A 27,991-nucleotide genomic window follows, 5' to 3' on the forward strand; every position below is an offset into this window, starting at 1 on the left:
GGTCGCCTGCAGAGCGGCTGTGGCTCCGAGACAGAATTGACGATACCGGATGTTCCCGAGCGTGGCCGAACTAGACTGGTCCATAAAACCGACATAAACCGAAACACTTCCTCTACTGCCGATCATAGAAGTCTGATGTTGTCGGGTTTTGGGTGGCGGGGTGGACGAGATTAATGAAATAAAGATTTTGAAGAAAACCATCACTCCTCAGCCCCTCCCAGCCCAGCGACTTTTGGCTTCGAGGCTTGACAAAGGTAATAATTATAATTGTATATTACAGCACTTGGTCTTTTTTCCTTGAATATTTCCTTCATACGGGGAGCTAGTGGGTTAAATTCTGCAGTTTCTTTTTCCTTTGCTGTTTCACTTTTTGCTTTATTGAGGTATGATCATATATGGCAGTAACGGATGATTTAGGGCGTGTAACCAACAGCAACGCGGCCAAGGCGTGCAGGATGGCAGCAATTACACAAACATAAAACAATTAACGCTTCATAGACACAAAACAGAGGCTTAAACTTTCTTATTTCCGGGCAAAATGGATACAATGCACAGTGTAGAGACAGGAATCCAAGCCTTGCTCAGAGCAGACATTGTTTCGTAAGGTTTTCGTGCACCTAATGACCCCCTTCTTTCTCAATATTGTGTTAATTCTGTAGCCTACATTTTCTGCTGCTTCTACAGAGGATTTCCACCGTATTTACACTCGGATGCTTAGAAGTAGGCTAGTTGTTTTAACCCACGATATAGAAATGATTTCATATGTTGCCCAGGCTGTGGTGCATTAGCATGCCCGGTGTGTGGGATGTACCCGTCTGGATTGGGGTATTTTCTGGTCCATCCCTGTGGAAATGGTTACGCAATGTACTTTGGCGCTACGGCACACATTAGAGCTGCTGACTAAGTATTTGTCACGAAGAGTCCTTAGTGATAAACCGTTACAAATTAATATCATCTTCAAGTGGAACAGCCTATGAGATTCATTTTGTAACAAATCTCGTCCACCGATAGGTATGAAGCTTTTCCCCCTTAATCTTCAGTTTAAAGAAAATTGTGGGCTCACTGTAAATACTAGTGTCTAAAACCTTTCATTCTCTGAAGGAATATAACAGCTGAAGCAGAGAGTAAAGGCTATTTTCCCACACTAAAATTAATATATTATACTCAGAATTTCAGTGTCTGACTGTGGTGATACATCCAAATTCAAATGCTTTTATTGTCATTGTACATAATACAACGAGATTTATAGTTTACTGCTCCAGCGAGTGCTTTAAAAACAGAAATATTTAAACACAGATTAAAAGGTCTGACAGTTACGACCAGCAAGTAGCGCACACAGCTTCGGATCGTCATGTAAATGACCAGGATTCATAAATAAATGAATAAAATAGAATTATGATCAAATATATATGATACATATTACAGTATGTACAGACAGACAATGAGTATTGCACAGTGGGGATATGGGGGGTTATTTTTGTGTGTTTAATGTCCTAATGGCCCCACTTCCTTCCATTCTTTATCCATTATTTTCCTCTCCTCCATCTTCCATCCGGACACCCCCTGTAGTGGGATAGCTCCCATTCATGCCGGTCGTGACACACCCTTGGTTGCACCAGCAGCTGCTGCTGGCTTTATGGGCTGCGTAAATGGTGAGGAGGGGTGTTGCAGAAAAGGAAAGTGCAAGTGCCGAGGGGGGACCCACTTTGAAGGTGGCATTGATCTCACTAAAGGTTCATGTAAATTAGCAGCTTAGTAGAGAGAAAAAGGACAAGGCAAACCTATCAAATCAGCTAGGGGTGACATTTTTATATTATGGCAGCACATCAGCAAACAACTTTATCAGACTTAGAGGAAACAAATGGAAAGATGTTTGAGGAGAGAGGGACAGCAAACAAAAGGAAGAGAAGGCAGCACAAGTGTTTCAGAGGAGAAACAGAGAGAAGCAGAAGGATGAGAGAGACTGTATAGAGGCATGATGCTCGTGTGGGAGAGGAGAGATGAGGGGGGAAAAGCTCTTCAGACCGTCAGTCACGATGGATGTGAGGCTGATGAGATCATCCTGAAAGATGTAACCTCCATGCCTCTCACCACAGAGAGGCTGCTGGATGTGTCCCACACGCAGTCCAGTAAAGGCCGAGCGTCATGCAGTTCCATTGATCTAACGCTCATAACACGAATCAGGAGAGCAGTGACCCATTTGGAGTCAGATGTTTGAAATGGACATCACACCCTCAGGCAAAGGACAGAGGTTACATTGTTAGCTCAGGCTGCTGAGTTTATTTGTATTCAGGATACCCCATGGTCAACAAGCTAGCCCTAACCCTCCTTCATGAGGCAGCCAAGAGTTAATTAATTCAAAAATAAAGAGTCGAGTTCACCATCATCCCTTCAAATGATTTAAACTGTTAAAAAATGTCTTGTAGTGGTTTTGTAGATAACACATATTTTCAACCCATTCACCTTCAAGCAGCCACATAAATACACTTATAGACACATATACATAATTCTAGCCCTGCCACGCCCCTTTGTTTGTTCAGGTTAGCCTCTTTGGGTTTTAAGGAGGAACCGTTTAACATGATTAGGCCTCTACTTGTGTGTAAAGGGGTCCTATCATGCTAATGTTCAGGTTCATATTTGTATGTGTTGCCTATTCTGTGCTGCAGCACCTCTTTTCACCCTCTGTCTGAAACCAGAGCCCAGCTGTCTCTGATTTGTTAGCTGGCCGGCTCTGTTGTGATTGGTCAACTGCTTCGAGATGTCCCGCTCCTTAGCCTATGACACACAATGTGTTGGAGTGCTAGCAACAGAAGTGACAGTTTTCACTAGTTTCTGTTTCAAGAAGGCCATTTACATGCACACGTATAACACACAGCAGGAAAGGGAAAAGCACAAAAAGCACAATAGGGCCTCTTCAAGTCATATTATTTTAATGCATAAGGAATACACTTTTTGCACTCAGGCGAAAACATTTTTGTCAAACTCTGATTGTACACTATTAACTTCGACGCACTTCTTCAGATGTTCAGTTGTCTTCATCTGTAAATCAAACCTGTAATTTACGTCTTTGCAGCACTCAGGCTCAAGCACTCACACATACAATGAGCTAATGGCTCTGTAGATGATGATTCAAACCAGCTTTACAGGCCATTGATTAGAACATATGCTATGATTACTTTGTTCTGCTCAGGGACTGAAAGCCTCTTGAGCTCTTTTTCTGCCCACTTCAATGCTAGGGCGTCATTTGGCAGTGCATTTTCGTCTGTTGATGTGCACGGTGAGATTGGCTTTTTCTTTTTAAATAGCACTCTTATCCTTCATATGAAGAAACTGGCTGAGATTCAATGGCTTTTTATTGTTCTGAGTGAAAAGATGCGGTTATTCACTTTGTTCCCTAACACTGCATACTGGAAACTTCAGTACAGGACATAATGAGGCCGGGGCTTATCTCATTTTAGTAAAACATACAATCAATAGACCTTCCATATACATAAAGTTGTACTGTACACAAACAGTCTTTTCAGTGTTGAGAGGAAACTGACTTTATTTTAGTACAGCATCATGTCACAATCCCACACTGTCAGATCTTTTATGCCAGCCTATAATACTCTAATACTCACATGACCTCATGTACATCAGAATAGCTATACGTTGTTTAATCAACTTCCTCCAAGTACTGCCCCTGAAATGACTCCCTTCTAACTTCCTGTAAAAAAAGTATGTCCCGTCCTTCTGCTAAAATACTTGAGCCAATATTATACTTCAGCAGTCTGATTTAGACATATTGAGTGGGTGTCTTGGACCACACATACAGAGGTATACAGTAAATATATATATCATTTGCAAGAGAATACGTTGGAGAAATGCCTGCAGAGGAGCTTGAAAAGTATCATTCTACAGGTAAAAAAAGATACACTTATAGTTGCTGAAAACATCCTGTTAAATGTAAATCTGTTACACTCATAAGTTGTTACCTGTGTTTTCTTGGCAAAAAAACGTCCACGTTATATTCCTCCACTGTGGTTTACTTTGGGAATAGTGACGAGTGAAATTCATTGAAGATTTTTACTTTCAAAAACATGAGGGGATACACATAAAAATAGAGCGAAGAAGAAAAAAGAAGCAAATAGTATCAGAAAGAATACAGCACATGCATTTGAATATCTTTCTTGAGTCAGATAGTCACTTTTCTGTAGTTTCCCACTCTTTCACAAACAGGGTTGGTGTTGATCAGAGGGTTCAAAGAGAATCTATTGTGATTTTTGGGGTTGTCTCTTTCCTGTAGTGTGTCATATAGATCTTGGTGCATGTAAATGGTCTGCAAAGGCTAACATCCCTGTGGGAGTTTCTCTTTCACACACTCCCCCTCCATTGGACTCCTTTGTTTACCTCTGTGACATCACTCCATAACACTTTGTCTCGTCTCTATTGGCGAGTGCTCCCACACATTGTATATGATAGGCTAATGGGCGGGACATCTCTGAGCACTTGACCAACCACAACAGAGCCGGCCAGACAGCGAATCAGAGCAGGCTGGGCTCTGGTTTCAGACAGAGGGTGAAAAGAGGTGCTGCAGCACATCAGGCAGTGTGAGAAAAATAAAGAGCTTTTTGAACATTAAAGCATTTAAACATGTCACAGTAGACACAAAATACTAATATGAACCTGAAAATGAGCATAATAGGGCCCCTTTGAAGAAGAATTGTTAGTAATGCAGTTTTAAATTCCAGTCTCTCCAGCTGTTTCCCTCGGTCTCTGCGTCTAATTATCCCACCTTAATAACTGCGTGCTACTGCTCAGTGTAATCCAGTGCAGCAGTACTGACAGGTTAGAGGCCCCTCAGGCCAGCTGGCTGCTGTCCATCTCAGCGTCCCAATGGGACCTACTCTATCCCTCTCTCCCTCTCTCCCTTTCACCATTTCTCTTCTCTTCCTTCCTTTCTTTATTGCTCCTCTTCCTTGATCGTGTATTTTTCCGGTTTGTGGTCTTCGTCATGATAGCTGCTCTTGAGCTCACCACACAGCTCCATGTCTTTGAAACACACACTCTGCTTTTAAGATGCTTTATCTATAACAATTGGCTTATATTCTACCTTACAGCAACACTATAGATTTTCTTTTCAACATGTATTGGCAGTGCTCTCCCTTTGAGCCAATTTGTGGAAAGCTATTTAGTGCAGCAGAGTGATGCAGGATGGGACTTCAACTTGGGGACACAGATTGAAATGGGTATGCTTCTACTCTGCAGAGGTCTTTTGAATCAAACACCCTATAGGCTACCCATTTTACATTTAGTAAGTTAACCTGATCGTATGGCAAATAACAATGAGGTAATTAGCAGGTTCTTTTTTTACTAATTTGTAATTGGACATAATCCTGCTATAAAATGCTTTTTTTTAATTTAAGTTTTTTTAATTTGGTGTGTTTTATGTGTTTCTATTTTCCAGACACTGACCATTAAAGATGAAGATACTCAGCGCTGCAGTGTTGAGCGCCCTGATCTGCACGGGTAAGCACAAACTAAATCATTCACTTGGGAGTGAGCTCAGATAAACGGCTGAAGCAGACTTCCTGCAAAGCTGACTCTGATTAACTGAATAATAAGCTCATACTGTATGAAAACCCCACCAAGGAATTTATTTTGTGATCTATTTATTATTATTTGGTGCACTTTCCTTTTCAATACTTTGTGTGGTTTTTCTACTAAGAACAAAGAAAATCTGACTTATTTTGAGAGATTTTACAATAAAAGACAACAAAAGAAACAATATATTTTAAAACGAACACACTCTCTTGTCTTTTTGCAGCTGTGGCCTCTTTGAAAGGTAAAGTTGCATGCTTCTTTTTGTAGAGCCTGGAAACACATCAATGTTATATCGATATTGAGATATCAGACTAGATATTGTCTTAGATTTGTGATATGACAATATGGCAACAATTTTACCTCTTTCTGGTTTTAAAGTAAAGTTTCTGCATATTGCCCATCCCAATCTATAATGCATGCTTAAAAATAGGGCTGCTCGATTATGGCAAAAATCATAATCTCGATTATTTGGGTCAATAATTGATATCACGATTATTATTATGTTTTTAACAGTTGATTCCTCTGAATCTTCCAGAGTTGAACACTTCTATGACGTCACAGAAGTGGCGCTACGGCTATTGGGCCAACTCCACCAATCAGGAGGAGACAGCCACGGAAATTTGCCGTTCGCGCTGGAGACGCTGTAGTAAATATGCCAGGCCTGTAGATGGTGCTGTTCTCACAGAATCAGCCCATGCAAAGACAGTGTTAAATTGAGCGAAATGAGGAATGGCTAAAATGCATGATCTGTTTGGTATTTTGAATAATAAAAAGAATAAATATGCCTTATATAGGTATGGTCCAACACTATATTATTCAAATATTGCATGATAGGTCCACTTTAAGTATAATTCAACTGAAAAAACAATAAAAAACAAAACAAAACAAATTGTTTTATTTCGATTATGTTGTTTTCATAATCGTTAAAATAAGATTAATTGAGCAGCCCTACTTAAAAATGCTTTTTGAGAATGAACAGATTATATGCATGAGGAAAGGGCCTAAATAAGAATTATATCTAATTAAACATTTCCACCAGTTAAAGAGGAACACCGGACAGCCTTCTTTGGGGAGGAGATTCACATCAACGTCCCGTCTGGGAACCTTGGTGAGGTCGTGTTCAAACCCAGGACCAACGGCTCCGCTGAGGTGGTTCTGCTGCAGGCGGGCCAGGTGGTGAATCCCAGGGCCCGCCTCAGCTCCCCGGGCCACCTGGTGCTGGAGGACATGCTGGAGGAGGACGAAGGGGTGTACGTCATCAAGAACACGAACAGCCCCAACATCGCCAAGCACCTCATCATCATCGTCAGGGGTGAGCTCTCTGTGCACTCCTATCCAGAGGCAGCGCTAGAGTGTGTTTACCAGCTTGAGGTTGGCTGTTTAAAGTCTTTTGGAATAGTAGTTCATCTTTAAAAAAATCACTTTTGATTGGTGAAAACAACTTTATTAGTCTTTGGTGTCTTATCTGTTATGTAGAACATTATCTAGAAAGAAAGAAACATATAGAGAACTATGGAAGGATGGTGCCAAACAGTCACATATGCCAGATCGTGGCCCTAAGGCACATGCTAAACTAGCTTCCATCTTTATCAACAACATTATTGGAATATATAGGACTACACAAATGTGTAGTTCTATATGTACATATATTTTATAGACCTAATGATCATATAATAATGTATTATATGATCATAAAAAGAGTAAGCTGTGTGCTATCTCACTGTAGCACTTTTTTGTTTTTCTTTAATGGTTAATAATTGGTTTATGGTCCATTCAAAAAATATAAAATACAAATACTGATACTAAATGAACACTAATAATGAACATTTCATTGTTTTTTAATCGGGAAATAACATTTAGCTTACATGTAATAACAATTTTAATTAAATTGACATTTACAAATGATGGTTATTTTAAAGTGTTACTCAAATTGGCAAAGATTAGATTCTGTAAACCCCAGAAGATTGTTCAAATTAAGTAACCAAGCAACCATAAAAACGTTTTACCTTTCGCACTCAGCTCAACTACATAGGCGATCTGCCTTTCACAAACGTTCCTGCTTTGACCTTTATTTCCTCTGGTCTTGTTGATCAGACTGCGCCTTGGAGCAGGTGGTGAAATATGGAGAAACTTACCAAATCTATCTCAACCAAGTGGAAGGCCCCATCACTCTGGAGTTCAGGTACGGTCAGTGAAAGCATAACAAGAAAAACAAGAATGCATGAATGGAGTCATGCTTATTGCAGATTATTTATCCACATTTAGCAGCCAGTACTATATATACTGCATCTATTGTATAGTATTGTAACGTTGTTGATCTGTATAGTAACTGTTACATAAACTCCAATAGCTGCAACCATCACAAGAGTCTACAACAAACAGGCTATGAAGGGGGTGGGGCTTATGTGTAGGAGGCAGAACAGTCTATAACAAATGGCTCAAGATCTTGGCCTGTTTTCAAGTATAGACCACACTCTTCTTCTTGTACCAAATTAGCATGACAAAAACTCTTCTTTTCTGATGAAGGCTGAAATGTGGCAAAAGGTTAAAAACAACTTTGGTGGGCAAATGTTGGGGACATTTTGATCTGTGTATGGCTAATAAACAGGAGAGATATCCTGCTGCTTTGTTGAATGTTTACCACTGGCCAATCAGCAATTAGCATTAAAACACCTGCTGTGACATCACTGATTGTGCCGAAACAGGATTTACCCTGATTTCTCATGTGGTGGTTTAACACTCATTCACTTCCTTTCTCTCCGAACCTCAGGCCCGCTCTGACTCCGCCCAATCAGACGGAGATACATCACACTACAGAGCCCCCCCCCCTGGTGCTGTACAACCAGACGGAGGTGCTGGCCGAGGAATACGTGGGGCGCCTCAGTGTGTCGGAGAAAAAGGTGACACTGCACTCGGTCAAGGTGACGGACGAGGGGAGCTTCACAGTGTTGGACCGTGAGGGCAAAGTGAGAAGGAGAAACTGTCTGAATGTGAGAGGTGAGGAGAGATTTATGCTCTGCTGCATCCTCTCAGTTTTAATTATCGGATATATTAATCACATCTGCATGTTTTTATAGTTGTTGCAATAGGGAAATGAAATATTATAACTGAGATACATTTGCTTATTTTCCTATCTTGATTGCTTTGGTGTTAGTTGAAACATATAGGAGATATAAACCGTAGATATATCTAACTTCTCTCCAATTTAAATGAACATAATGATTATTTGCTTGTAGTGCTATAAAGGCCAACAAAATGTTTTTGAAAAACTCACAGATATCTCTTTTTCAGAAATCATGACCTAAATGTAGTTTGGTTCCTACAGTAAACTGTTCATGAGGCTCCATACATTTTCTGTGGAGGATGAAATTCTCGAAAGAGATATTGCTGAAGTGTTTTAAGGCGCTTTGAACAACCAAAACAAACATTTGAATCTTTGATTTTAGGCCACACTGTCCCTTTTTAACAAGGCTATCCACAGCCATACTTATTGTTCTTTGAGGATATTCTGTTGTACATGTGGTTTGAGCTAAAGTTCAGTCTGGTACATATGGTCGAAATTATAAATATAGAATGAATTAAACATTTCCCGAAGCTATTAAAATGTGTATCATTGACTTTCCACATTATCAGACCAGCAGGGGGCAGTTCAATTAAATCAGTTTACTTTGAAATGTTTATGCTATCAGCGCTAACGGTGAATAGCTAGCATCTTTAGCTATTAACTTTTCACTCGAACATGATGAACTGGCTTCCATCAACAGAAACGTCTACAAATTAGTCTACATTGAGCATCTGCAAATTGTTAAGCCAGCTATTATAAACGTTATATTTCTTCACACAGAGCACCAGGAATTTCTCCGCCTCACCCACGGAGAAAACCGGAAGATAAAACTCTACCTGCACCACTCCAACGCTAACATTGTCTACAGGTCCAAATCCGACCATCAGGACCGGCCCATCCTGGAAGAGGGGGTCATGGTGACGCCACTGGGCCCTGAGCTGGAGGGCAGGCTGAGTGTGGAGGGGTCGGAGCTCATCCTGAAGAAGGCCACCTTCACAGATACGGGGGTCTTCACTGTGACAGATCTGACGGGCTTTACTGTGGCTCATGTCCACATAGATGTTGAAGGTAAGACGGAGAAAACACTGTTGACAGAACTGCTGTTTAAGTGTCCGTGACAGACCTCACCTACCGATCCTATCTCTATGACATTTACCATTGCTAATACATTTATAGGCATTAGTTTGGTTTGATGGAAAGTAAGTATTTCTCAGAAATCTCTTACCAGACATCCGAAACCAGAGTTGATGCATACTGAACTTTTGAACTAATCTCATTTTTGACTCCTCAGCTTGAGTAAGCGTAGGTTTCTTCACCAATTCTAGGAAAGAAGGCCTTGTGATTTTGAGTAGGACGGTTACAACCTGAAAAGATTACCTCAGAAGAACAATTAAACATTTAAGAATTTAGTTTTCATATTTTCAATTGAGTTAAAAGAAGTTTAAGCTTTCGACTCTGTACCTGACTTAAACTTTTTGTATTTGTATTTTATTTTTTGGATCTTGTAATCCTCTATTTTTGTGAACAACCAATACAACCGGTTTGTACTTTTTACATCTTGACCCAATTTGTGGTCTCTGGTAGTCTCTGAAGGTTTCTGCTGGGTAAGGTAAGAACTGAACACCCTTCCTTTGAAAAGGCTGAAAGAAGTTGATCATTTAAATTCCAAATGTTGGAATTCAAATGTGGAAAGTAGAAACCATGCGAAAGATAAGCTATAGTTTCATATTGGTAACTGTGGTTGATTTGGTTTTGATTGATGCTGAAATATGATTTGTGCTTTGCTGGCATTGTAAGATCACAGCTGTGATATTTGACTTTGGCTTATGCTCAGTTTGTTAGATTATTGAAATTGACATCATTAAGATTCAAAAAGGGGGGTTAAGGAATGAGGGTCCTGAAGCTGCTCTAAACCGGGGAGTGTCCCAACCGACACAGAGTTTCTCCTCCAGGGGCAGTTTGATACTGCTCTGGGGTTCTACCAGCCCACCAACACTTATACTACACATTCCGTTGATATCCTGGCCGTCGGACATACAACGTGTTAGTGCCTGAAAAAAGTGATACAACAGCAAACAATAGTGTTTGAGGCCACGCTGTGAGTTGCCTCCCTAAGCAGGTGGTCTTGCGTGTAGATTTTAGCGGGAACGTTGTAAACCTAGGTCGGAGGAATAAGGACAGCCGTTTTCCGATGCCTTTACAGCATCGGAGCTCGGTATCAGAAATGACTTAGTTATATAGGGTTATATCGAAGTTAGATATTTTTCTACACTATTTGTATGAACTAACATGCTCTATATGTTCAATATGTTCTCTGCCTTAACCTAGCCTAGCAACCATCCAACATCTGCTAGGCTACGCAATACGAATACAACTAACCTGCATCGGCTTATATACTGAAGAAAGATTAACTGATATCTTATATAACATTTTTAAAAAGCTTCTAATAGATTGTGTTGATTGAAAGACTTTCATACAGTAGGAATAGTGTAGTGGCAGTCAAAGTAATGCATCTTGAATAAGTATATAAGCAGGCTGGCACATCCTGCATAGCTGTGAACTCGGAGCTATTTTGAAACCATTGAGATCACAAGTGTCAGTGAACACAGATCATCTCTTAAAACGATACTCCTCCGATTGAGCTTTGCACTCATAACACTGTTGGACCATTGACAGGATCGAAATCAAAGTAACAGAAGAAATCCACACCCCCAGTCCATTGCTTTATTCTATTGCCTCTTTTATATAGAGTGCCATTTGATACTTTACAGCTAAACTCAGTATTAGGCTAGTCATAAATGTAAATAATGAAGCTGTCATAATAGCAAAACCACAAGAAACAGATGACAGATGAGTAGCTTTACTACACAGTTTGAAGCAGCATTTATGCATGAGGTCACAGTAGGCTGATTATTTTTCTCTGTGTTTGTGGTTTCTCCCCCCCAGCCAATAAGCTGCCTCCTCTGACTGTAGCCATCCTGGCCCTGATGGGTGTGATCGCCTTCATGCTGCTGCTCTGCCTGCTGTCCTGTGTCTACAGAGTGCACATGAGGAATGAGAAGGACAAGAGGGTGATTCTGCTCGCTCAGCAGGCCGGAACTAACGAAGGAGAGGCTTTCAGACAGGTAACATCCACCTATTGTATTACCGTCTTCATGTCTTATGGATGGAGGAGTGTTGTAGAGTCACTGAGATATAAATAAGAAAAGGCCCTGGTGGAACAGTGGATCTTTAGGCTAAATGAACATGTGGCACGTGGTGAAAGTAAGGTCTGTTTGTCTGCTGCAAAAGGATTGAAAGGTAGAACAGGATGTTCCTGTTGTTGGAGATAGGTTGGCCAGCTGGTACAATCCTCCCCTACTAAGATCATATGGTACAGTCCAATTACAGACAACCACAATGCAGCGGGAAACTCACAAGAAATATAGGTTGCAATCAAATTGTCTTTTTAGCTCAGGAAGATTCCTAACAGGGATAAACCAGAAGGGATCTAAGCTGCAGCTAGGATCAAAGTTGGTTGAATCCCCTAATTGCAAAGTGGTTGAGTGGGTTGATTGCTTATTATATTTAGTTAAGGCAAACTGGATCACAATTGATTACAGCAGCAACAATTATATTGACCCATCATGTGTCTGTAAGAAACATCTGTCCTTGTTGTTTAATGTACAAATTATGGAAAATGTGAAGGTGTGGACTCAAGTTCTGTTTGTTATAAATATATTAACTTAAAAGATATATATATCTTTGGTCTAGTTAATTGGAAACAGATTTTCCTTAGCATTGTAGCACTTTTCCACAGAGGAGAGATCGAGAAAATTGATCAGGAAACGTCATTTCTTGACTATTCAACCGCAGCTTTAGTATTTCTCGTTCAGCTCCCTGTGTCTCTTTTTTCTTCTTTTACTCTTACAGTAAAACATATACGTTCAAGGAACAGAAGGGATTAATGTATGTGGTGTTAAAGTAAACGACTACAGCTCTGCTAGTTATTGCTTACTAATTTACTATGAGATGGAGACTTAAGCCTGAAACATACTGCATTCAAATGTGGAACCTTTGAGCTGTGGCAATCCACTTTCACACATTTTGACACAGCTCACATTTTCATTTTTAATGAAGAACAGGTCCAAGTTACAGTCTCTAGTGTCAGTTGTAGTGACAAGATGTTGGCACAAATATTATATTGTATCAACATTTGTAAATGGTTCCTTTGCACAGGGAATTCCTGGGTAGTAGTTTTGTCATGTAAATGACTGAATGTTCCTACTATAACAAGCACCCCGTGTCACATAATAAAATCCCTTTTGAACTACTTTATTACTCATTTTAATTTTGAACTATTAATCAGTTTTTAGATTGGGTTTATTTTTAAATGGTTGAATCGCTGCAGAAAGGCTTTTGAGAGTCAGTTGTTTTAATTTGAATGTATGTTTCACAAATCTTCAATTAGGAATTACATTTGACGACTATCAATGCTTGAGCATAAGTACACAACAAACAACTAAAATGCACTTCTTGTTTTCTATTGTTTTCTATATATTTGTATTTGAAAATCTTTGCTCTACCTGCTCAATACTGGCTGGACTGACCGATGGGATGATGAAGAGGAGTTAACAGTTAACCTTTCTGACACTACGGCCCTCCTTTTAGCGTCCACAGTTGGGGTTTGTTAACCAACTGAATTTATAGATCAATTAAAAGCCCATTACACACTGATGACTCGGCTGTAAAACATCAGATTCAGATATTGATTGTTCCACAGAGGGACGCAATATAATGTTTAGTTCAATACAGGCTCCATTGTTAACAGGGATACGTCCAGATTTATTACATGAGTGTTTAAAAAAAACTCCCTGTATACCTCAAGTGTTGCTTTTCAAACTCTGCCTGTCTTATCTTATCACCAATGATCATTTTCATATAATTACAAATCGATGGGACTGATTTATCAAAGGTTATTTTAGATGTCTTATAATCAGAGTACTGTTTTCCAAAATGAATGATACATTTCATTATTTGATCTTTAAAAAACCTGACAGATATCCCCTCTCTCTCCAGCATCCACAGTTAATATTCTGAGAGACCGATAGTAATTGTGGTTCAATTAAAACTCACTGGAGTCAGAATAAAGGCTTTCTTGGATCAATTGACTGTCTTTGATATCAAATTAAGTGATCATGACTTCATAGATAATCCGGAAATTGAATGATAATAAAAAGAATAATAGAAATGGTCTGAGTGCGGTTTTAAAAGTTCTGGTAATAATATAATAATTGTTCCAAACCACGGAGCTAGAGTGGAAACTGGTTTGAGATAAACATCATGTACCGTTGCAACACACAGTAGCTAACTTTAAGTGGAAGATAATAATTTTGAATTGCCTCTCTGTGATGGATATGGTGATGTCAGGTCATATAATACTCTAAAACATGTGATCCCAACTTAGAGAAATGTAGATGTGGTTTGAAGAAATCAGGACTGAAACTTTTGACTTGAGTTCACCAACAGAGGCCAGAATTTGAGAGAAATTGAACAAATAAAACAACGGGCAGGTGCACCAGTTATTTACAGCCTTTGAAAAAGTGAGTATTTGTGTGTGATGACACATTAATGTTACTTATGTTTCTCTGTTCTCTTTTCCCCCCCGTATAATTGTATGCATGTTGCAGTGGATTTGTATTGTTTCCATAGATTCAGATTTCGCCGAACCTATATAGATATGCAGGCAGGTATTGGCTGACAGTCTTGTGAGGCTGTTAAGATGCAATATTCCTTATTTTGTCTTTTTAAGGTTGCTTCACATTTTTAAATGTAACTTGAATTCAACTATTTACATCATTCAGGGTCATGTGTTTGTATTTATGTACGTTTGTTTTTGTTTTAAATAATATAATGTGATAAGTTTCTGATGTGCCTCTTGGTTCAGCTTGAGTCAATTGAAAATAAAGCTGTGCAGACTTCCTGCTCCCAGTTGGATGCCTGTGGTCCGTGGCCCAGCTAACGCTGTTGCCTGTGCGTTACGTTTCTCCCTCTTACTTTAAGGAGCCTCAAACGGAGCCTCTTCTTGGTGAGACAATTGTGTTCTCGCCTCCTTTTTTACTGCCTTTCCTTTGGTGTCTAGAGAAATTGTACTCTCCTTTTTTTTGACAAAATAGTTCCTTGATCAACTTTTGACAGTTTAAGAAATGTTTGTTCAGTATTAGGTAAATCGTGTGGTTTTAAGATGATACAAATCCATCAAAGAAATGGCCCACCAACACACTAAATAAACCCTGAACACCGAGGAGAATCTGAAATCCTTCTAAATGAACAGGCGGAAGTTGATCGAAGACCTACTTTGAGAAAAAGTCAACGAATTACCTTAAGTGGGGAACCACAATCTGGGACAATCCGTGTCTGGGATCTTTAAAGAGTTTTCGACATTCAAATGACTGAGCTTTGTCCAAGTATACCTTACCTACAAATATAAGTACATAAGGACTAGAAACTAACAGCTGCCAGGAGCCTGTGAAATCATTAAAAAGTGATGTTACACAGTGTTGTTGTTTTTGTTGTAGTTGATGCAAAAACACAAGTATGGTCAACAGCATGGGAGGCAAATTATCAGTGCCTAATGTCTGTTAGTTTGACAAGCTCAGTCATGAGTGTGAATTACCTGCAGGGATTTTAGATACGGCTCTGAACCAGGTCGGGGTGCAAACTGCAAAAATATCCATTTAAAAAAGTAATTCAATCTAATATTTAACTATCAAAATCTTACGTTTCTTAAAAAGAGTGACACTCTGCCTTGCTCAAAGACAGTTTATGAAAAAAGCAAGTGGAAAGTAGAGTTGTTCACTTGCTTTAAGAAAATAAGGTTTTAAACCTAAGTATAGGTCCTGAGTGACTAATTAAGATGTCTAAGCTCTCCTCTATATTGGTGTGTGTAACTGCAGCTGAGCAATGATTTGAGATGACATCACACTGATGTCATGTGTGCCCGCCACGCCTCTGCTTTGCCTCTCGCTGTCCTTCCTTTGTTTCTCTCTCTCTGTCTTTTTATTTCCGCTGGTTTACGGCTCAGATGCAGACCTGCAGTTACTCATAAACAATCTAGTTATGATAAGTGCCAACATGCAGCTTCACATACAGTGTGTGGTGATACAGCTACCACACACACACACACATGCACATTATGTATCTTGAGCGTTGTTTTATTGTATGGGTTGATTAACAAGGTGAATATGCTGAGTACTGTATGTGTGGGTAACCGTGCTGGTTTTGCGTGCTGTGTATGTGTTAGGGCAGTAGCAGGGACGTGCACAGACATTTTGGGGGGCGGGTGATCAAGTGAGAAAAAGGGCACTTAATAATAATTTATAAAAAAATGTTTTAAAACTTAAATATAGTTGCACATCTCTGACTTACTGACCAATTTATTGAAAATACCCTCACACTCACGCAATTGTTTAATACTCAACAGAATTCTACTAAATAATCAGCTAACACAGAGACAATGGTCTTCTTTAGTATTCACTATGCAGACAACAAACTAGTCAAATTAAGATGATGAAGTTACTGTTTAAGGACATCACAGGCTAAAAGATCGTGTTTTCATGTACATTTGGTTATTTTGGTCTATTTTACTTCCATATTTTCTTTCACTCTAATGGAAAGAAAACTTCCAAAAAACACACACACATGGTGTTCGTTTTACTGCACGTCTAAATTCATCTATAGATTTAAAGCTAATCTGCACTTAAACATAACATTTCAGGGGAAAATACTGACTTGACGTAAGTTACTATCTTGGGAAGTTGTGAGGTGATGTGTTTTTTTGTTTGTTTGTTTTTTGTTTTATCATTTTCACCTGCAATGCCTATATTCGTTTTTGTCTTCTGGCTAATTAGCTGTAAACTCGAGGCACTGGCAGCTTAGTCATTTGTTCATCACCACTCACTTTCAAACAAGCCAAGAAAAGCTGGCATAACATGGGACAGTAAAGTGGGAGGTGCTGCTACCTGTCCGTCTGAAGTGACTGCCGATGTCCGCATCGCTGTGCGCGAGACGTGGAGGGAGGGAGGGAGGGTAGAGAGAGCATCGGAACTTCACAGTCTAATCTCCCGACCTGATCTTTTTATTTTGTATTCAATCAATATATTTTTGGAAAGGGAAACTGTGCGCAAACAGCAGTAGATATATATTCATTTATTTAAAACAAAAAAAGGGCACTTTCTCTGGAGGAAGAAAAAGGGCAGGGGCTCAAGCCCACTTTGATGTCTGTGTGCACGTGCCTGGGCAGTAGTGATTAGTTATTGAACCTTCATGATATACATTGGAGTTGTTCTACTTGTTACTGTGTGACCACATGCCCAGTAAGTTTGTTGGCGTGCGGTCTGTGTCCATCTGTGTTTGTCTAGTTTCTGTGAATTAGATGTTATTTGTTCATATTCTATTTTTCAAGCCATAATTAACGTGACATTGAGAAAACTCCCCTGTGACGTGTTGTTTTTACATTTATTCCCAAGTGTAATTACTGACCAAAAACCATCACTTACATTTGTCACTATTCTTCACATTCTTAGTTTCTTATTTGATATTAGTAAAGTCTTATTTGTAAAAATATGAAAAAATCCAAACAATTGCCCCTTCAAAATGGATTCGGGATTTATTCCAAAGAAGAATAGAGGTGCAACAGGAAAAGTCAGGCGATCACTAAAAGTATTAGAATTGTTCATCTTGGAACCGTAAATGTCTGTATAAAATGTCATCCTTGCTGCATGTTTAGCTATAACGTTGTAATAAGCAAACGTTTTTAGCTATTAGCTTTACACCACTCCCTATTAGCTGCCTTTTACTCCCTCATTTAGACACATAAGATTATTTGGACCTTTTCCAAGTCATTGCCTCACTCTACCAATGGTGAGTATTTGAATCAAATCAAATTTTCTACAACATGCCAAGATTATTACTATTGTATTTGAAAATCTTTCCTCTGCCTGTTATCACCTAAATTAAAACAATAATTACCTACAATAAGATTCTATTTCATTACTGTTAGTGCGACCAATAACAGTTGACTGTAAATAGGATACTTAAAATACTTATTTCAGTAACTAGTAAAAGCACTGGAAGAGCAGTCAATATAATCGGTAAGTAAATAGAATAATACATGTAAAATCAGCAGGTCACACTCCCCTTTATCTCTCTCACTCACTGTGTTGATTTTGTTTTGGGTGTGTTTGTGGGTCAAGTGTGTATGTGAACTTGTGTTTGTGTGTTGACAGTAGGAGGTTGAGATGACGGCAGTTGCCCTTGATCTCTGACATGTTATGGATTTACTCATAGATCTGAGAACACAGAACACGCGTGAGAGGATGTAAGCGGCCTCTCTGGACAATACCCAAGAGAGTCGGATATTAAACTAAAATCAATCATACCTCATGCACCTGAATCCCTTTCCCTTCCCCTCTCTCATTGTCAGTTTAAAAAATACAGCTGTAATAATAGTGAAAGTAAACATAGGATAATTATGATATCTCTGTACAAGTCTCTATTGGACTCATTTCTTTACTTCCATCACTATGTCACACTTGCACTTCTAGTAGCAAAAGCTCCAACACATTGTAAGTGATAAGGGGATAAGGGGCAGGACTTCTCCAAGCGGTTGACCAATCACCACAGAGCTGGCCAGCTAACCAATCAGAGCAGACTGGGCTCTGGTTTCAGACAGAGGGTGAAAAGAGGTGCTGCAGCACAGGCAGTATGGGAAAAATAAAGAGCTTTTTGAACATCAAAGCATGGAGACATGTCACAGTAGAGGCACACAATACAAATATGAACCTGAAAATGAGCATTAAGGGGCGCTTTAAATACCATGCTTCACAGCTTAATCTATTTCCCTCATTCTCTTAACTGCCTCTATTAGCTTTCATCTATCCTAGGACTTCTTTTTCAACAAATCCATCTCTTTCTTTCTTCTCCTCCTTTTCCTCTCCGACTCTTAAATCCAAAAGCATCTATCCATTTATCTATCCCCTAGTGGTGTCTCGGTGCTGTTCAGTGAGGCCGACATTTGAGCGATTGCAGCCCCTTTGGCTCTGTTTCCTCTCAACCTCCCGACGCCACGTCAAGACAAATAATTCAGCTTGTCTTTCAGTCATGTCACACAAACTTCCTCTTCAATATCCTATATGGGGCTTTGTGTCCAGTGACGTGTGTTTGTGTCCTCTCTAGAAGTGTCTTTGTGTTTTATGATGACTAGTTTGCTGCTGGGGCAGAACGTTGTTTTGGCTGCATTTTGACATATGTATCTATGTCTGTGTGTGTTTGTGTGTGTGGGTCTGCAGGTGGTCCGTGACGCTTACACCAGGTTCACTGAGGAATCTCTGATGCAGTCCGTGTGTGAGAACCCGTCGGAGAGCACAGAGGTCCCCATAAAGGTCGGTGGTGGAACAACGAAAGCAAAGAGGTTGACCTCAAACAGAATTATGTTGTAATTCATTATCAACATGCCGCTTATATATGTCTTAAGTTATTTATTACTTTTTATTAAAACGCCAGCCATGAGTTTTAGACAAAAGCAGGTTTTATTTTGTAAAAATGAAACCATCATAAGATTGTTTGGTGACAAAGTGGAAATCAGGCTCATAGGTCAGCAAAACAAGCAGAATATTTAGGTTGCAAAACTATTTTAATAACATACAGAGTCCAAGAATCATTCCAACAATAATAAAAGTCTTCATCTGGAGTCTAACACGCCTTGTTGGAAATTTTTCTACAAGGCTGTATATCAATAAAACAACAGATCTGAAAAACAGAGGTCATTAACCATCCTCTGTTTAAGATTGCTTGGCTGGAACTACCTGCTATATAGAGTCACATCAATGCCAAGTGGAATTAAAATGCAATGAACCTTTAAACTGAGTAGGGAAACAGATTAGATTAAAGTTTATGGAATGGACCTTATGTGAAAGCGAGAGAAAAGAGTAAAGTGGTTATGGCTCAGGGAGCTGTTTGAAAAGAGCTTCTGCAGCAATCCAACTCAAAGGATCAGAATTCAACTGAAGTAGCTTTCTTAGGTTTGTTGATTAAACATAAAACATCCATAATTGGGCAACAACCTTTTACATGTGTGTAGGTTTTAAATGACTATCCATAGTGTCTGAATACCAATCTGCAAGTTTAATGAAGGAGTGAGGTGTGTGCTCTCATCCATAAGCTGCATTTAACACTCAGTGATTATTTTGGTGTCAACACACTTACAGTAAGTGGACTCCTGTAGATTCCCATTGTACATACTGCCATCACAGTTTAATGTGCAGATTCAGACTGTGTAGCCCAGTTGTAGACCTGACCCTTGCAACACAAAGAGGAAATTAATATAAAATAAAACAACAAAGGCAACATAATAAAAGTAGCACTGATGAAGATTTACAGTTAGATATATTCACGCAGAGAATACATCCGATGTCAATGTAGTATTAGGTGGTATAGGAATCCGGGTAGCGAAGGTAATGGGACGGTAATGTTCAGGAGGCCTGGCAGCGAGCTGGTGCATTGAACAATTCACAGCTGCTGTGCATGTTGTCATGTAAGGAGGAACATAAGTAGGGTTGGTAGCTGGGAGTGGAAGGTAAATCTATAAATATGGACCCAGAAACATGTGCATAAATGATTCACGTTGCGTTTCCTGACCTACATTTTTACCACCTCTGCTTCTTCACTTCCTCCATCTCTTCCCCTCTGGTGGGGGAATCCTTTTTGTCCTGGTTTCTCTCTCTTTCTGCCCCCTGTTGTTTTATTATTCTCTCCTCTTTTCTCTTCTCTATTCTTCTTTGTGTTTTCCTTGCCCATGGTAATTTCACATTCCCTGTGTCTTTCATGACCCTCACCCTCCCTTCCTCTAACCACTCCTCTCCTGTGTCTCCTCCTCCCTTACTCTCTTCAGGGTCTGGAGGTGTCCAAACCGGGCCGCTACCACACTCTCTCCTCTGAAAACATTTTGGAGATGAGCGACTCCGGGGTGGAGTTCACCTCCTCTGGCCTGCCACTGGACAGCGACACGGATGGCGGCATGACCTACGCCTCCAACAAGCCCCTCCTGAATGCCGTCTCCCCCACAGCCATGACGGAAGAAGTTCCCCCCGAGAGCCCGGAGGCCACCCTGGCCCCCGACGGGGACCTCAGCGCCAGCCGGACCCCTGACTCGGCCATGAGTGCGAGCCCAGCTTCCAATCCACGCTCGCTCGCTGCTGCCACCCCCAACGGCAGCCTGCACGGAGCCGCGTCGCCGGGAGCAACCTCCAGGGGCACCGTGGGGTCAGATCCAGCCCAGAAGGAGGGAGGGGCTGAGAGCGAAGAGATGGGGCAGAAGGAGGAGTCGGCCCAGAGCACCTGAGAGGCACTACGGTGTGTTTTGTAGTTCATGATCCTCATACAGTAATGACAGCCACAACAATCTGGCTCCGTCCATCATATCCAAACACCACGAGTCCTTCATCACTGCATTTCAATCGACGACACAGACAAAATATTCTTGCTTGGATCCAGATGTCATATTAGACCAAAAGAAAATGTTGCACAAAACGCACAAAACGTAACGCACTGAGCAATGAAAAGTTAGATGCAAAAGAGTAAACCCACACTCTCTAAGAAGAACAATGTGTGCATATGGAAAATGCATGCATTTAAATTAAACATTAAAGTAGATATCATAGTTAGGAAAATGCTGACGTTAGCGTAGACTGACTGCATGCGAGCTTCAACGGGCAATAAAAGGAAGCTATTTGAAAAAGGGGTTAAAACCCTCTCAGCAATGTTGGGAAACACCTTAAAGGGATCAAATGATTTCACCCCCTGTCAAAAAGGTGACAGTTGGAGTCAGCACGCTCCGAGGAATAAGAAATGATTCACTAAGACCAAGGAGACTGACAACAGCAGCAAAAAGCCTCTCCTGTATTGAGGAGAATCTCAGTGTGTTGCCTGACAACACTTGTATCTGCTCTCACGGCATCAGACAAACAGCAATGATTGCATTCCATCCATCCACAGACTCTACAGTGCCAATTTCAGAAAGCGCCTCTGCCTCTCAGACACAAGTGCTTGTCTCAGCACTCATTCACAGATATCCACTAGAAAAAACCTCCTCAACTTATTTTTCTCCTGAAAAGCCTGCACAGAAACAAGCTCTGTAAATTGAATAGCACCACTCCTATGTAAGTGACGGTGATTGCTTTTTTCTTCCTCTCATATACAGTTGCAAGAAAAAGTATGTGAACCCTTTGGAACTACCTGGATTTCTGCATAAATTGGTCATAAAATGTGTTCTGATCTTCATCTAAGTCACAACAATAGACAAACACAGTCTGATTAAGCTAAAACCACACAAACAATGATATGTTTTTATGTTTTTATTGAACACACCATGTAAACATTCACAGTGCAGGGTGGAAAAAGTATGTGAATCCTTGGATTTAATAACTGGTTGACCTCATGGCAGCAATAACCTCAACCAAACGTTTCCTATAGTTGCTTATCAGACCTGCACAACGGTCAGGAGGAATTTTGGACCATTCCTCTTTACAAAACTGTTTCAGTTCAGCAATATTCTTGGGATGTCTGGTGTGAATCGCTCTCTTGAGGTCATGCCACAGCATCTCAATTGAGTTGAGGTCAGGACTCTGACTGGGCCACTCCAGAAGGCGCATTTTCTTCTGTTGAAGCCATTCTGTTTTTGATTTACTTCTGTGCTTTGGGTCGTTGTCCTGTTGCATCACCCATCTTCCGTTGAGCTTCAATTGGTGGACAGATAAGTTTAAGTTCTCCAGCAAAATGTCTTGATAAACTTGAGAATTAATTTTTCTGTCGATGATGGCAATCTGTCCAGGCCCTGAGGCAGCAAAGCAGCCCCAAACCATGAAGCTCCCTCCACCATACTTCACAGTTGGGAAGAGGTTTTGATGTTGCTGTGCTGTGGCTTTTTTTTCTCCACACATAGCGTTGTGTGTTCCTTCCAAACAACTCAACTTTGGTTTCATCTGTCCACAGAATATTTTGCCAGTAGTGCTGTGGAACATCCAGGTGCTCTTTTGCAAACTTCAAACGTGCAGCAATGTTTTTTCTGGACAGCAGTGGCTTCCTCCATTTTATGACCAACTTATGCAGAAATCCAGGTAATTCCAAAGGGTTCACATACTTTTTCTTGCAACTGTATTTGCTGTTTCGTTGAAACACCCACAAGAGCCACAGCATACTCTTGAAACTCTTCCCACCCCACCAAGTGGAGTTGTCCCGGGCCCTGTCAGAGCAAAATAAAATTAGGAGAACACTGCGAAACACTTTTGGAATGGTTCCCGAGAACGTAATTGGATTTTTGGTCCCTTTGCAGAAAGTACCAGTTCACGGACACCATAGAGTGAGCAGCAGCGATAGAAGAGACCTCAGAGATGGATCAGGGTACTATTAGGAGAACAGATATTTGACTTTTATGATTTAAACCATTCTGTTTTCATCTCGACTGCCTTCCATGGGACAAATCTCAGATAATTGTAGCCCAGTTATTTATCAAAATGAAGGGGCCGGATACCAGGCAGCCTACAGCCCCAACAGAGAGTCGATTGTGAAGGTGTGTGTGTGGGTGTGTGTTAGAAAGCAACTTACATTATGAGACATTCAGTGCTCTGCATGGAAACATGATCCCTTTCAGCTCCTGGAAAATAGGAAATGAAAAAGAGAAGGGCAACCTCAGAGGACCTTAATTAACCGTTCAGAATAATAGCTCAAAGCAGCTTGTGCTCTGTGAATCCAAAGCCATTAGTTGTACAACACAATATTCAGCCCTGCTATTAACTGTACCAGTAATAGCATATAAGGTCAAATGTTTACAACCAATATTGTATAAATATATTCAGTTATTCTTTACACCATTTTTTAAAGTCAAAGCTATTTTAAATCCCAATAATTACCAGTTCAAACTGAACTGTGTGAGTTTAAATAAGAACAGATCAAAGTTGGTACAGCTACCACAGGTAGCTGATTATTCACATCCTTTAATATCCTTCTTTTTATTTTTTATAAAACTTTGAATGATCTCCTTGTGACACCAAAATACTAAAGAGTGGCTTGTTTTACGGTGGCTTCAACGGCCCAAAACGCTTATTAGGAGAAATGCAGTTTCAAAAACAATGCACATAAAAACGCAAATGTGCCAAAACACATGCAAATGAATACACATCTTCAACAACTTGACAACACATGCACAAACACAGAACGCGGCAAATAGAAAAATGCTGCAGGAATCTCTAAACACAACGGAAACATTAAATCATCGGACCAGAGCGTTTGTTGACGTTAGGATTTTAACATTTGCACAGTGTCACAGAAAAACTCAAATGTTTGTTTTATTGACTTTTTTTAAGAATGTGATTGCATCGTTCCTTCCTATATTATTGCAGATCTGCTGTAAGCTAGTTAGCTAACGTAGCTAACCTTATTTCAGTTATACTGACAAAACACTTGACTACTAGACAGACTAACTCTACCAACATGGTTTTTGAGAGTGCAGCACGTTTCTCCTAATTGTTTTGGGCCATTGTAGGGTGTTTGCCTCCATCAGCCAGCGTATCATTTAATTACACACTTTACAACAATAAACATATTGATGGGGGATTTCAAAACACACACAAGCAGTGCGACAGAGATGAAGATGAGAGAGTGGCATAAGTTCAAGCATGAATAAAGTCAATTAGATGAACAACATAGATTCAAATGTTGACTAATTAGTTCCCTGCCAATTCAGCTCACAGGAAACTGATTTTCAATGCTGAGGAAACATGAGACCCCCTCCACAGTCAGAGATTGACATTGAACCCTTGAAACACTTTTACTGCTTTAAGGAATCAAAGCAGAGTCCATACAAACATCCATCACCTACTTCACTCCATGAAACACACCAAACACACTGATATCCATCCGGACAGAGTCCACCGTCCCTTCTGTTAATATCTGCAGTATGGCTACCTCATGCTGTATAACTGAATTGATGTAAACCTGGAAAGTCTGTAAGATTTACGACCTCATAGGGTTTCTAAGAGCAGCCGCGCGGACACCCACGATTGGTGTCTGAGCGAGAAGAGCACAACGTTTATCATGTGATCCTTTAAAACAAGACGAAGGTTCACATTATAACAAAAAATGTAGAAAGTAGCAGCTATTGTAAATGCAATATATGGATTTGCAAAAAGAAACGACTAACTAGGTCCCTTCTTATTCAGGAAAAAGCGGTTTTGATTTAATTTTTATTTACTGCAAAGGGAAAATATATAAATCCTGAATGTGTACAGTGATTTGCCCACCCTACTTGTTATTGGATATTGATTTTGTATGGCTGTTTTACAGGGAAGCACGTTTGCTTGTGCAGGTAATGGTTCAGATTTATATACAACACAAAGACAGTAAGGCTCCAAAACTGACTTTGTGTTTGATGTAAATATCAGGTTGATTCAAAGCTCTGATAAGGAGATTAGGTAATAACAAATTGATTGGCAAGTGAATTGTCTTTAATGAATTCTAAAGCAATATTCATTATGATATCACTGAGACATCCATCACATCCACCGGGCAGAATGAGGAATCTGACACCTCAACATCAACCACCCTTTTTTCCCACTGTTGTATAAAGATATGTGATCTGCATGTGTATAGTGTGAAGATACTAATATGTTTCTTACTGCAAGGCTTATGCAAGGTTTTATACTATCCAAACGTTGCATTGATCCTTTAACAGCGCGTCCACAGCAGGTAGAAAACAAACACATAGTGCTGGAGGAAGACGCTCGCTCTTACTCATGTTACGTTTAAATGTTGGGGTCATGGAGACGCTGCGTGAAATCCTTTCATAGATATTCGTTCAGTACTGTTGGAGTATCTGTAGTCGCCTCAGGGGTGCACTATTACACAGTAACAGCTTTGTAGACTGACTTTAGGACAATAGTCTTTTTTAATTCTAATTAAGCACTTTTTACACCTCTGCAAACAGTTTGCATGGTCATTTCTTTATTGAGCGTAATGTTCAGTAAGGATGTTCTTTTCAGGTCTTTTGCGATCATATCGAGCTGTTTTCAGTGCAGATCCAATGTTTTATTCTTAACGCGCATTAAAAGTCCCCGCTGAAGGACACTAAGTATTGTACAGGGTGGAGGCCAAAGAGCCTGCTTTGGATGTCAGGGTGTGCCTGATGGAATAATAATACTTTAGTTCAGGAACTCTCAGCTGAGGAAGTCTTTATGAAAGGATTTCACTCTCCGTCATTCAACATGATCGTTGTTTTCTGTTTCATTACACATCAGAGCCGCCATTCACAAAGCCAGAGCAGAAGTGCTCGTCCCTGTGTGCGTATGGGCGAGAATTTAATAAAATGTTCTTTCAATTCTGGTAGATTCAATCTTCTGCTAATCCACTATTCTCTATATTTCCAAAGAATGTAATGAAAACCCATGAAATGATCTCTGCAGGGTCACAGTTTGGTGATACCGCTGATCATAATAGAAATGAGCTTTAGTGGAAAATACGAGATGAATGTCATCTGCCTTTTCTGACACTGAGATAAATTAAATGTAATTCACTGCAACGCAAGTCAGTGGCTCTTGCTGTGATTGAATATATTCCTAACTTTGATTGATGACTCATAATTGGAGAATATAACTGAAAAGCCACTGTTCCTCGTCATTTTAAGCTCACCCTCTAACACACACTTGGACTTGAACTGATCCCAGTTCAGCAGAACTCCATCTCTGGACAAACATTGGAAATTATTCAGAAATGCATTGAACTGTCTGCTTAGAAATAGTTATTTGCCACACGTCTGCCCCCACCGTGATACTCCCAGCACCTGAGAATGTTTTTTTTATACAATAAAAAAGATTAAATAATATTCCTAACAAAATACTTTCATATAATCAATGTATTTACTTTGGGACAAACGTACCTCGTCCCAAACTAATGCATTAACTAAAAAACTAAATCGCACTTCTTTTGAATGAATGGAGATGCTTGAATACATCGTCAGAACTTTTTGTTGCATCATATTTAGCACCAAAAAGACTACTCCTGCAATTAATGTGCTTATTGATATATCTCCATACTCTGATATTATAGCCTATACTCACTGTCCTGAAGAGTTAGTGTAACTGCAGCATGCTGACCTGTAGATTGCTTGTGGGACAGCAGCCGTGATGATGATCTCTAATAATAATAGTATGAATTGCAGTTGTCTGTATCGCTGTTCTCCTAAGTCCATCCTTTTCGCTGAGATCTGGTTTCCCATGATCCTCCTGGGTCTTAAAATCATTTGTCAATGCTGGCATTAAGTGATAGTTAGAGAAGAATATTTCAGATTTTTAAAGGTTGCTGCCAATCACAAAGAATGTATTTTGGGTGCACACAATGACTCATTATTTTGCAAATCAAAAATAATGATGAACATATAAAACATTTAAACTTTGAAGCCTCCATTTGGAAAAGTCAAACTTTTTCAATTGGAAATGTAATGGTATACAAAATTAGTTTTTCCCCTTTGGTTTTTTTTGGCAAATCACAAGAGGAAATCAAAGTTAGCTTAACATTTAAATGTATTTTATTTTAATGACACTAGTAGCCTACTCTCGTTTAACATCACTTCAGAGTTAACGCTTATGTTTATTTGAGGGTTTCGATCTAAGGGGCATTAGACATTAGTTTTGGTTTTGGGAACCCCCAGTCAGGATGGCTTTTGAGGCAAAACAATATCCTGTTAGTTGTTTTAGCACATGGTTTGAGCAGGAGAAGTATTGCCACTGTTAATATTATTGCTGTTGCTTCTGCAAAAAAAAACAAACAATGCAACTAAAGAAATGTTTACATGATAAAAATCACGTTTTTCTTTGTGAAGAGATGTGGGATAACATCATCACAAGTATGGGTCTGTTTGTTAAATCTGTATGAATTCTGAAGTATGACGCATTTAGAAAAATATATGTAACATTTTTGTGGTTTGATTTTCTTCGGTGTTGTATTTAAGGTTTACATTTATTTAATTGAAGTCAGATCAATTCTGCTTTATTGTCATATGCACATTAAACACGGAAACATTTAATCGTTTATTCCTGAGGATAGTGCACATTGAGTTTGCATGTTGTTCCTTGTTGTTACTTTCACTTTGAGAGAAATCACTTGAATGCTTTATTATATCTTATAAGAGTTCAGATCTCATTGCTCCAGATCGGTAATCATTGACTCTAGCGATACTTCACTGCACTGCCATGAACAAGTGGCCATACACCCTCGTTTGCTTGAAGAATATGAATATTTATATACCCGTATCATATT

General features: G+C 39.7%; 1 protein-coding gene across 1 annotated transcript; it reads left to right on the top strand.

Moving 5' to 3' along the window:
- LOC307022702 (uncharacterized protein) lies at window positions 1–27,557 on the top strand. The gene is made up of 10 exons (XM_079655571.1): window positions 1–254; window positions 5,447–5,508; window positions 5,807–5,824; window positions 6,623–6,895; window positions 7,678–7,765; window positions 8,354–8,580; window positions 9,428–9,715; window positions 11,594–11,772; window positions 18,976–19,068; window positions 20,577–27,557. The coding sequence occupies exons 2-10, from the start codon at window positions 5,463–5,465 to the stop codon at window positions 21,024–21,026; spliced, it is 1,662 nt and encodes a 553-aa protein (XP_079511697.1). The 5' UTR covers window positions 1–254; window positions 5,447–5,462; the 3' UTR covers window positions 21,027–27,557.
- Window positions 27,558–27,991: the final 434 nt, after the last annotated feature.

This window comes from Notothenia rossii (assembly GCF_949606895.1).
Source record: "Notothenia rossii genome assembly, chromosome: 10".
Taxonomy (NCBI): domain Eukaryota; kingdom Metazoa; phylum Chordata; class Actinopteri; order Perciformes; family Nototheniidae; genus Notothenia; species Notothenia rossii.

Bases quoted from the DNA above. Each gene is read 5' to 3' on its own strand.
- LOC307022702 (XM_079655571.1), top strand. From the start codon at position 5,463: ATGAAGATACTCAGCGCTGCAGTGTTGAGCGCCCTGATCTGCACGG. The intron at 11,773-18,975 runs GTAACATCCACC...GTGGGTCTGCAG, and splicing joins AAGGAGAGGCTTTCAGACAG to GTGGTCCGTGACGCTTACAC. The intron at 19,069-20,576 runs GTCGGTGGTGGA...TACTCTCTTCAG, and splicing joins GCACAGAGGTCCCCATAAAG to GGTCTGGAGGTGTCCAAACC.